General features: G+C 37.7%; 1 protein-coding gene across 1 annotated transcript in view; it reads left to right on the top strand.

Moving 5' to 3' along the window:
• The window catches only part of LOC116240522 (EGF-like photoreceptor maintenance factor), a 257,237-nt gene that overhangs the window by 96,737 nt on the left and 147,773 nt on the right, over positions 1 to 12,727 (top strand). The window contains exon 4 of the mRNA XM_090136211.1: positions 10,368 to 10,532. Coding sequence (XP_089992337.1) covers positions 10,368 to 10,532 — 165 coding nt within the window. The remainder of the gene's footprint in view (positions 1 to 10,367; positions 10,533 to 12,727) is intronic.

The following is a 12,727-nucleotide window of genomic DNA, read 5'->3' on the forward strand; positions in this document are numbered from 1 at the left end:
GAAAATCTCTTAAGTATAGTTCGCAAGTATTGGGAAATAATTTGTTATTTGCTTTCCAATGTTTGCACTGATTTTGTGTACTGTATATTTTTAAACTGTATTCTGGTGGCACAGCTTGGCCACCCAGACTTAAATTAACAGAAAATTAACTTACCTTCAAAATGATGTTTGAATTCTGCCGTAACGCCAGAGAGAAAAAGAAATATTTGTTTACATGTTTCTGTAGGATAAAATTATCTCCTTTCATTGACCACTTGCTATTTGTTTGACTATGTATTTTTTACAAACACTAACACTGTAAATCAAATCAGCAACCTGTTTGAGCAGACCTACTTAAATGAATACAAAGGGGCTTACAGCAATGATAAAATTTATTTCTGAATAGTTTAGCAAAAGTGGAAAAAATTGTTAGGTGATGTGTAATGCTTCACTTCTGTAGGCATGTGGCATTCTGCAGTAACTGAAAAATTGTACCAGAAATGGTTCTGCAATATAAGAACTTTAAGGTTTGACTTGCCAATTGGCAGCTTCCCAAGTAGGCCACAACCTGGAGATGAAATGCTGTTTTTCTTTAAGAAAGAATGCCTCAAAGCACTGAATGATTCTATGCCTAAGGACATCCTGCATTAGAACATAAAACACTAACTTAGAAGAAAGTAACTCTTTGTATAAAGGTCAGGTTTGCACTGAAAAACAAGTTACAATAAAAAGGTTTGGAGACATGATTAAGAGGGGTGGCTTCCTGGGTTTAGTGGAACTTTCATAGGTTTCTTTTTTGACTAGGGGAATGAAATTTAGGCAGGACTTTCAAGTGGGTAGAATGGAGGGGGAGGAGAAATTAGATTAGGAATGTCTGTATTTACAGTCTGCTGCAGGCATTTTTCACTTCCAGAAGGAGGTTGCTCAGCCATTCTTTGGGGAAGCTGTCATCCCGTTCTTTCTTCAGTCTCAGAAGGGGTGCCCCAAAATGCAGAAGCTATGACAAGGCAATAAGCATGTTTCTTCTCTACTGCTTAGTCACTTTTGCTTTATCACAGTCAACACTGCCATCTTCCCACAGAAAGCCCTGTACAGATACACTGAACACTATGCTGCGTATGTGATTGTAGCAGTCTCCTGAAATTATCTGGATCTGAACTGGTTGTATGCTTACAATTCCTAAAAAGCAAGCAAAATAAGTTTTCTGTGATTTTTTTTTTTTCAATGATTGATACAGTCTAGCACAACTTTCTTAAACTATTTTTGTGTTCTTTCTAATTTGGTACTGTATAAACGTACTATTTTTACACTAGCTAATGTTAGGATATGAGGGAAAAGGGATAGGTTGGTGTCTGTATACTTTTCAATTTTATGCAGCTGCTTTCTTCAAGCAGTGGTACTTGTGGTTTTTTTTGAGAAAGCAGAATTTAACACTTTTTTTTGTTCATGTTGTTTCTATCTTTGCTTATTCTCACCTACAGACATTTATCACTGGTTAACCTCAGGTTCTGAACATACACATCTTTTTTCAGAGTGTCATGGTTTTGGTTTTTGCTTATTTGATTTTCAATATTCCACATCAAAACATCATGTACTGGAATTAAAGTGTTAATGCTCTAATTCTACGTACCTATCCCTATACATTACGGAAGTCATGGGATCTGACCCTTCCAGGTGGGGCGGTCTCTTACTGCCTGGCAGTGGGTGCTGGAGGGTGCTTTCCTAGCCGTTCCAAGCTTTTTCAGGTTTGACTCGGTCTCGGGAACTCTCTCTCATATCTTATTTGATTTATTAGTCTCAATTTCAATTAGATTGTATTATATTGTATTATTTTGTATTCCGATATCATAGTTAGTAAAATAAGTTTACCTCCATAGATTGTTGCCGCTGTTTTTTCCTTTTTCCCCCTTCCTTCCCATTTTGTGGGCCCAGGTGGGGGGTGGGGAGGGCAGGGGCCTACTGCCCCCTGTCACGGGCATAAACTGATCTAGTTAATTCCGTGACACAGAGTAAGGTTATAACTCTATGATTTGAATCTAAAGACCCTGAGACATACCCCAACCCAAGCCCAAGAGACAACTCTAAGATGTTTGCCTAAACAAATATACTCATTGCCACCAATCCATTGGCTTCCTGTAATTAAGTATTCTAGTAAGTATTCCAGATCTATGTAGTAGGAGAACTTCTAATCTCATTCTGAAAGTTGGAAGAACCTCTCAGTGAGCTTTCTGTTTCTGGTTTTAGCATCCTCATGCCAAAATACAGTATTTATTTTCGTAATTCTGCTGTGTTCTCGCACAGTTTCACCCCTGTCCCTGCCCCCAGTACTAAAACTTTGCTGTTTAAACCCAAGACAGAGCTCAGTGTAATTTTCTGTTCATTTGTTTAAATTCCTGATTAGTTCCATTAATGAGTGTACGGTACCAAATTGCATTTGAAATCCCATCTTCTGCTGATATCACGTTGTTGCTGTGTCATGACCTGTGCCTGTCACTTTCTTGTCTTTTTCTGCAGGGTTTATTTTTCTTTTGCTTTTGTAAACTATTAACTACTTATACTGAAAATCATTCTGTTCATTTATTTGCAGTTGTCTTTTTTTTATTATGATTATTACTTTTAACAAAGAGAGATGTATGCTTTGTAAAATAAAAATTTTTTAAAAAAACCTCTGAGAAGACAACTTAAATAGTCTTCTGGAATAACTCTGAATATATTAATCACAAATTACCAGAACATCAAAATAAGGAGACGCGGAAGAAACATAAATATTTGTAGTTCTCAGAGGAAAAACTTCAAATGCCAGAAGACATTCACTGTTCTGCTTCTGTTTTCTGTTTAGAGGGAGAGAGAACTGCTCATGAGTCATGAGATAACCCTTTCTTTACCTTTCCTTACTCTTCATCTCTGTGGTATAGTTTCCTAGCCGTCTCAACTTCAGCATTAGACTAACGCCTTTGGTTTTGGACACTCTCTCTCATTTTATTTGATTTATTAGCTTCAATTCCAATTAAATATAATTATATTGTGTTATCTCACATTCTACTATCATATTTAGTTAATTGGTTTTTTCCCTTAGAACTTTTGTTTTGTTTTTAGGCTCATCTCCCACCCTTGTTCCCTATCCATTTTCCTCCTCTCCTGAACAGGGATTTATAGGTCCTTCTGCCCCATTTAGTGATGGGACTGGGCTGAACTGGCCCCAAATTGGGCCATTCAGAACCTCTAATAGAAACAGAGCAGAAATGATTTTAAAACAGTCATCCAAGAAGGTCAAATTGATATTTTCTATATTAAAAACATTGGTTGAATGATGTCACTTAATTAACCAGTTGACATCCTACCAAATTCACCCTTCCATTTCATGCAGAATTTGTTGAATGGGTAAGAGATTATTCATAAATGCAGTTGAAATTAACTATATTATTTGATTACCAAAGCCTTAGCATAAAGTTAAGAAGCTTCTTGGTTTCAGAGGATCACAGCAGTTTGCATCGAAAATAGAGTTTTCCTCTCCGATGTTATACAGGAAGAATTTGCTTTTTTTTTTTTTTTTTTACTGATTATTATAAGTAATTTCAGGGACTACCTCTGCACCCTGAACCTATGGGTGGGGGGGGGGAAGCTCAGATCAGTTTGGATTTACACAATTCTTTAAATCTGCATCTATAGGTATAAATAATAATAAAATGTGAGAGTCTAGAAATGTGATGTACACATAATGTAACTTAAGCTGTGTATGTATTTGAGCACATTAAATGTTCTGAGAGCTACTGTTTTTACTTTACATACAATGTTGATCAAGTTATCTGGTGACAGCTATATGAAAAAAGGTATCTTCTGTGCTATATAGATGGAAGATTCATCTTCAAGTGACTGAATGTGACACTGAAAGTCTGAATACTTATCCAAATTAAACTTTTATAGCCAATTATTTGTCTCATATTCCTCCTTTCCTTTGGGACAGGAATGATAGTTCAGATGTTCAGGTACTATTGCGGAAAATGAAATTAAAATTAGCAGGCAGAAATAAAATTAAAGTGACTGAAAATACACCGGTATCTCAAAGTGCAAAAAAAAAAGCTTTAGGATTTTAATAAACATAGTAATTATAAACATGCAAATACAATATTTACACATCTAATTGATGCTCAGTGTAATACAACAAGAGATGAGGTGCATTTAAGCAACCAAAGAGTTCCCTTTATATCAGAAAGCCTCCAATTTCCGGTGTTACTTGGATTGCTGCCTTCCTCTCTACCCATCCCCTATGTGAAGACCGTTACTTTATTTCATTCACTCCTTTTAACAGTTATTTCGACTTCAATTGAAAATGTGAAATCCATGTTCATGTAGACCTTCTGTGATATTTTACTGAGATAATGTATTAATGAGTGAGCTTCAAAAGATTTGTAGAAGTCCTTGCTTCATTAGGGATTGTTGTAATATGTGTCATGATGGCCTTAAATGCAGCCAGCTTTCTATCATCAAATCTAGTAATACATTATTAGAACTCTACTGTAAATTATGGTGTGATATTCATTTGATTTTCTTGTAATTGGAAGAGGTTGAAAAATATAAATGAAGCTATAGAGAAGCCTCATTTTCCTCCCAGACAAATTATTTAAAGAAAAGGAAAGAATAAAGCTGCAGTAAGATCAATTCTGGTCAAATTTGTTGAAGTAAAAATTAGATAGTAGCTTTCCGGTTTCCTCTGTCCCATTTTGAATGGTAGCATTTGTAACCTTAATGAGTATCAATTACGAGCATTCTTTTTGCTTCAAAATCCTAGGCACTTGGAAACAAGGTAAGTTTTGGAGGTGAAACTAAATGAACAATAAGATTAAGGATCAGACTGAGAAGAACTAAAAATACATGCTGTGACTTCAGAATTGCAGGTGTTGGAAGGGACCTCAATAGAGTCCAACCCCCTGCTAAAGCAGGTAGCCTACAACAGATCGTACAGGCAGGCATCCAAGTGGGTCTTGAATATCTGCATTGAAACAGACTCCACAGCCTCTGGGCAACCTGTTCTAGTGCTCTGTCTCCCTTACTGTAAAGAAGTTCTTTCACATGTTAGTACAGAACTTTCTATGTTCAAGTTTTAGGCCATTACTCCTTGTCCTATCGCTACACACCAAGAAGAGCCTGGCCTCAACCATTTGCATTCCCACTTCCATTTAGACATTTATAAACACTGATCAGATCCCCTCTCAGTCTTCTCTTCCCTAGGCTTAACAGGCCCAAGTTATTCAGCCTTTTCTCATACAGGAGATGCTCCTGGCCCTTTATCATCTTTGTGGCCCTCTAGCGGCCTCCCAGGATATTCCTTTCTTTTTTGAACTGGGAAGGCCAGAACTGGAATCAATAGTCTGAATGTGACCTGACCAGAGCAGAGGGACAGGATCACCTCCCTCAACACCCTCCATGTGCTGGCCATGCTTTTTCTAATGCATCCCAGGTTACCATTGGCCATCTTGGCCAAAAGGGCACACTGCTGGCTCATGGCCAACCTGTTCTCCACCAGGATCTCCAGGTCCTTCTCAGTAGAGCTCATTTCTAGTAGATCATCTCCTAGTCTGTACTGATGCATGTGATTATCCCTCCCCAGGTACAAGACTCTGCTTGCTCTTTTTAAACCTCATCAAGTTCCTCTCCATCTAGGTATCCAGTCTGTCCTGTCTTGTTGAATGATAGCACAACCCATGCTAATTTCATTTATAGATTTAGACTTAAAAAAAAAAAAAAAATTATTTTTAATGTGCTGTAGACGTTATCACTCCAAAACAGTAGATAAAGCACCAGGAAACAGATACTTAGTAATTTACTTGTACTGACTATTTTTTTATATACTTTATTTTGTGGAAATACTACTGTCATTCTTTTTTCCACAAGATCTTGATGAGCTGGTTATGAATAATTTTCTTTTTAAATTTGTCATCTTAATCTGTTTCATTTACATATATATCTGGCCTTCCTTTGCATAGCTATGTAGTATCCATGAGTAATAGAATTTAATAATTATTTTGCATTTTTCACTTAGTTTAGCATGCTTTGTAGCCATAAACTTCAGTGAGAGAAAAATAAGTGTGATAGATAATTGTCTTCCCTTTATAGACAAATAGGAGTTGACTGAAAAACACAGACTTACAATCTGATGCAGCTTGTAGCATTGCTGAATTATAGTAAGGGTCTAGACAAAGAAAAAGCGATTCTGACTTTCTAAATGTGAGGCCTCGGGAAGAAAAACAAAATGCAACAAATATGAATGTGAGAGTAAATTCTTCTGGCTCCCTGTTTCCAAAAGCACAGGAATATAAACCTGCTTTACTGTCATTTCTTTTTGTGAGGGATGCAGCTAAGTCCTGAACTGCTCAATATTTAAGGAGCACTAAAGACATGCAATGAAAGATATATTAAAGACAGGACAACTGTGATTTTTCTTGAGTGCTATGGTTTCTACCAATCAGAGATTACCTGAACTGCAGTTCCTTAACATTTACAGATCTATTCAGATTTGTTGATTTATGATTTTGACCCACATGATGTCTGTGGCAACAAATTATGGTTGAGCAGCAGGGAGGAGCGCCTGATGAAGAAGAGTGCATCAGGTGACCTTGCCAGGGGTTATATCTCCTCTCTGACTGCAGAGCCCCCTGAAGTATGTAGTTCTTCAGTTCTGGGCACCTGTCTGGAAGAGGAGCATTAACACTTTAACTCCCAGTGCACTACATGATGTTTTGATGTGGAATACTGATAACCAAAAATCATGAAAACATGGCACTCCTCAAGTATAGGAATATCAATAAGGTCTCCACAGAGCCTTCTCTTCTCCAGACCAAACAGTCCTAGTTCCCTCAGCCTTTCTTCACAGGAGAGGCTCTGCAGCCTCATCTCTGATCATCAAATCAGTTCATAATGTCATGATTAGCTTTTATGTTACGAGCCATGGTCATTTCATATTCACATCTTCCTCTGCACATTACCGACGTTCTATAGTCCTGATCTGTTTCTCACTCTTGTGATCCTTCTGATCATTGCACTTTTGTTCTGTGTTTCACTGTACGTTCTCAGAGACATGTTTGGAACTTTCAGAGGACTTCTAGTGCCATCATCTGCTTTATTTTCTCAGATGTATTAAATCTCATTTTTATCTAATACTGCTCCACTTGTATGGCAGCCTCTTTCTGTGAAAATGGAATGGTGTCCTGCTCTTAAGGATTGTTTGTTTGGCTGATTGCTTCCTCTCAGTCTTCACAATTAAGTATGCTCTTTGCTGTTTGAAGTCTCTAGCAATCTGCAAAATAAGAGGTTAAGTCAGTGATTTAAATTTAGATCTCCCAGATGACAGGGGAGAGCATTATCAACAAGGCACAAGGTTGGCCTAGTAATGAGAAACTTCTGTGTGTTATCCTATAAGGAGCTTTTGCATTGGAATGTATTTAAATTTCAGCAAGCAGAATGATTTTTTGCATTGAAATGAATGAAAGTAGTGAGGGTCACATTTATTTTGTTTCATATTTTATTGTCTGGGAATAGGCTGAAAGGTGAGAAGGGCGCCATAAGTGAAAGTAAAAAGGCAAGAAGGCTTTCCTGTGACTGAGAATAAGGGAGATAAAGGGGGATAGTTAGAGATAGTTTATAGAAGAATGTAGAGCTTGTTAGAAAAATAATGGATGGCAGACACTGGGTCGGGGATAGTGAGGGAGATGCAGGCCATACTGATAAGGTTTGAGAACAGCCCAGAGACATCTGGCAGGGAGGTGATTAGATGTCCACAGGGCTAGAAGAAACTGGCTTGGGGGGATGCCTCCCCAAAAAAAAGGTCAGAAGTTTACAGCGAGGAAGATGACAAATCTTCATCCCATGACCCACTACGCATGCGCAAGAGGGGAGGGTCTGCATGCTAATGAACTCTCGAGACTGTAATGAATATGTATCCGAATTCCAGGAAAACTATTGATTATGTATTAGTTCAGCTTAGTTCAGCACACTTTTTCCTGATGAGGTGCAAGTTAGGCAGATCTATCCCCCTTGCACCTGGCGTCTGCGCACCACTGAATAAACCATACCTGCTTTGTGATCTTACTTGGGTTACAGAGTTTGATTCTGCATGTCTAAGCGAACTGGCCTAATCAATTATTTTATAGATTTCTAAAATTACATTCAGTGAACCAATTGTTATTGTATTTCTTTTCTATTGTATTTGTGTATTGCTTTATGATATACTCAAATCAGATTTTTGTATATACCAGACTTAACCCTAGGAATTATCTGTATCACGTTTATTTCTCTTGATACTCTTTGCACCTTGACTCTGAAATAAAAGAATGCATTACTATCAAATTGTGAAATTTGGTTTCTGTCTTGCTCCAATTTATAGGTGGGAGAAGAGATTATTTTCATGTATGTACACCTGATGGCGAGATTAAGACACAATGGGTCAAATGTTAGCCCAACCAGTTTATTACAAATCCTAGTTACTTGGGGATATGGGGAAGGGGAGATGGGCAATAGGAAAGAGGAAATAAAAAGCAAGGAGTCTTCACAGAAAGCAGGAGAGAGATGGTCACCACCGTGGGTCCAGCAAGGTTTGTAGCAGGTCTGTTGTTCTCTGGAATTCATCTGGTCACCACGGGGGATGGGAGGAAGTCAGGAAGCTTTGCAGCAAGCAGGCCCCAGGGGGAGGGGCTTCTTCCAAAATTTTTCCCCTCAGGGAATTCTGTCAAAGGTTTTTCTGGGAGTTCTACTCCAAAGTCCTTAGTTTAGTGAGGGCCTTCTATCCCCCATTTCTCTGTGTTTCTTTCTTCCTTTTTCTCTCTGTTAGTATAACGTACCTGGCCCAACAGATAAGCCAGCAGGGAGTGGTGCCTTCGTTGCCATGCATAAGCATTATTGCCTTTTGCTGTGGTCAGCTCCTTCAAGCCACCCCCCTAAAAAAAGACTGCTTGTCCTACTTCTGTTTATCTTTAGAATCATGAGCAGAGGTACTGTGGCACAGTGACACCCACCGCTTGTTCCCCTAGATAATCTGCAGTTGTCACTTAAGGCCTTTCTGGTGATAAGACTCTATGAAGCGAGCTTTGAGACAAAAAGAAAAACAGTTTTGTCTTTCACAGTTCCCCCAAATATTCTGTGAGTTGAAGATGGTTAGAGCAGTTCATGTATTCATCAGTCCCTTGATACAGCTACTAGACTGACTATTTTCTTATTGGTATTGCCTCTCTTTTTGGTAATGTGGAAAGGGTTTGCTGCACTGACTGGCAAAGCTTTTATCATTTGTCCTTCTAATATATTCTTTGTGTGATGGAAAAGAATACACAAGCTTCTAGTCTCTATTGTAGGATGTTTACCACTGTAATTGGAAAATAGAAATCAGAATTTGAGAATTTAAGCCCCAAACCATTCTGACATCTTCAATGCACATAACTAACATTTCAACTCTGAACTCCTGCATTAAATAACTTTCTTCTGCATAAAGAATATCCTCCAGCAGATCATTTGATTCTGATGGACAGACGTATTAAGAGTAAAAATCTTAATTCTGAGTTCAGATTTTGGATATTGACTATGTAAATGTCTACACCTAGGCTATTGACACTCAAGTTCTTTTATGGTAAGTGGGGAGAAATAGACAGTTTTTGGTTATGATTCATCTTGGGCTTTTTAGGTGTTTATTATAAGGTGGAGTGAATTTGTGTCTTAAGATTATCCATTTTTCTACATTATCAGTAAGGACCAAGGACCTCCTGTGCTGTTATCTGTCCCATGGGTTGCAGGTGAATTGGCCAAATGTTTGGTCAGGTCCCTTCTGCCAGGAGATAAATGCATTACTTTCCTTTCTAGGGTGCTGTTGATGGCTTTGTTATTGTTGTTTTTCCGAATGGGCATTCATTCTTATTATAAAAAAGCATTACATATTTCTCATTTGAATTTAATGATGAATGATGTAATGGATGAGTCTTACTGTCTTCATGATCAAAAATTATTTTTTTAATCTTAATAGAATTCTTATTATGCCATACTTGTCCCAAATAATAATAATAATAAAAACAATAAAAACCATGCAGTGCAAATATAAAATTAGAGATGAAAATGTGTGATAAAAAATTTTGAACTTTATTTCATCTTCTAACAGTGGTCTGTAATAGTCTTTTCACTTCTGGTAACATGCATATGCTGGAACATCTTCCTCTTCTATTCTTTTAACTTGAATATTTGAAATTAAATAAAACTTAATGCATGCAAATAAGGTAGTTTGTTACACTGTTCAAAGTTGCTCAAAAGAGAAAAGAATGGATATTTTCAAATATGCTTTGTTGATTATATTGTATTTTATTACTTTATTTTGTAATGAACTAATGAAAGTAGCTTTCTGTTATTCATTGCAGACGTAGCCCTGTTTTTTCCATCCTTCAACGGGAATTCTTATTTGGAACTTCCTTCTCTAACATCTGTATCTCAGATGAGGACTGCATCTGGGCAGGAAACAAGCAATCTGACAACTCTGTACTTGACAGTGAAAACAACTGCTCCAAGTGGCACTATTCTTTACAGTGAGTACCAATGACACTTGAAGCTAAGGATTAGCTATAGCTACTTTAGATTCTTATAAACTTCAGTGTAGATCAGCTGGCATGTTCTATTCAGCACCAAAATTAGTCATTAAAATGCAGCAGAAGCCTATTGGTATTCTAATGCATGACACACTACAAAATTTGAACTACAGTTTTTTGTTTTTCTGGAAAGTTCTTTCATATATGACTCATTAAGCAAAGCATAATTGATAACGAAAATGCTGTTTTGTGACAAGGAAGCATTTGATTTCAGTAATAAATGTCACAAATCTAAAATATAAATGAAGACATTTCTACCAATTCATTACAGAGGAACAACTTCTGTGATACTTGTATTGAGATCCATTTGTTATAATGATTTTAATTCCAAAGCTTTTTGCATTGCAGAACTATCATAAGTTTTGCAAATTTTCTGTATTTCAGAGTATTTACTGTGATTTCATAATTCAGATTTTCAGTTTTTTTGTGGTGTCCTGAGAGAATACTTGCAGACTTGGAAGTACGTATGTTAATATTACAAAAGTGTTGTTTCTTACCTATATATTTAATTCCTCAGAATATGACATTAACTTTTGACATAGTATGCTTTTCACTAGTTGGTTCCCCTATTAAATATTTTATTATATACTGTAGCTTATAATTTCTATTCAAATGCAAAGCATGGACACAGAAGTGCTTCTTGAGTGCAGGAAAAGCTTGAAAAAATATTTGTGAAGTCTTTCTCATAGATACTATATTTCTCTGCCAAGACAAATCTGCAGGAGTATTCTCTCTTCACTGCAGCTAGTTTGTCTGAAGAACAAATCATGTTGATATTTATTAATTTTTGTAGTTTTTATATTCACCTGGAAGTTCTACATATGAAATCACCTACACTATGTATTTATTTATAAGGCAGAGTTTAAGATAATATAAACTTTATGGCATTATTTAGTTATGCTTTTTATTATCATCTGTATAACATTCTCTTTAGACAAACAAAAAAAAAAATGTAGTTTCCAACTGAATTTTTATGTTTACTAAAGCTCGAAGTGCTGCCTCAAGTTGTTGCATGGTATTGTCAGGCTACTGATGTGTATGCATAAGATATGTGCTTGCAGAATTTGCTAATGGTCCTGGATAATTGATGACGTAGCAGTTCTTGTTTTGAAGGGTTTTACAGTTAGTTATTTCAATTTCAAGAGGCATTATTTGTTCTCTAAGCGCGTAAGGAAATTCAGCGGAAGTAATTTGAATGTTTTCATCATTTAATGATTTTGTTTGCCTCATCACTGCAAAACTGCAAGCCAAAGTTAAAATAAAGACAAATAGACAGACTAAAAGGAGCAGTCCTTGAGAGTAGCCCTGCAGAGAATGACCTGGGAGTCCTGGTGGATGAAAAACTTAACATGAGCCAGCAGTGTGCTCTTGCAGCTCGGAAAGCAAATGGTGTCCTGGGCTCTATCAGAAGACAGGTGGCCAGCAGGGACAGGGAGGTGATTGTCTCCCTCTAGTCTGCTCTTGTGAGGCCCCATCTGGAGTACTGCGTCCAGGTCTGGGGCCTCCAGTACAAGAAGGACAGAGAGCTGTTGGAGAGGGTCCAGAGGAGAGTCACAAAAATGATCAGAGGGCTGGAGAACCTCCCCTACGAAGACAGGCTGAGGGAACTGGGCTTGTTCAGCCTGGAGAAAAGAAGGCTGCGGGGTTACCTCATTACAGCCTTCCAGTGCCTAAAGGAAGTCTATAAATAGGAGGGGAGTCAACTCTTTGAAAGAGTAGATAATAGCAGGACAAGGGGAAATGGTTTTAAGTTGAGGGAGGGAAGATTTAGTTTGGATGTCGGGGGAAATTCTTTACAGAAAGAGTGGTGAGGTGCTGGAACAGGCTGCCCAGAGAGGTTGTGGATGCCCTGTCCCTGGAGGTGTTCAAGGCCAGATTGGATGGGGCCCTGGACAGCCTGGTCTAGCATTGGATGGGGACGTTGGTGGCCCTGCATGTGGCAGGGGGGTTGGTGCTTGATCCTTGAGGTCCCTTCCAACCCTGGCCATTCTGTGATTCTGTGAACAATGCCATTTTTACTTATTTTCCCACATGTCCTTACAAAAATATTCCCTTGTTGCATCATGTACACAAGTACATAAATTTTTCTCTGATGTAGGTAGAACAGTAAGTCATGAAACTAAAGACAAAAGATT

This window comes from Phasianus colchicus, chromosome 2, assembly GCF_987193195.1.
Source record: "Phasianus colchicus chromosome 2, bPhaCol1.hap1.1, whole genome shotgun sequence".
Taxonomy (NCBI): Eukaryota; Metazoa; Chordata; class Aves; order Galliformes; family Phasianidae; genus Phasianus; species Phasianus colchicus.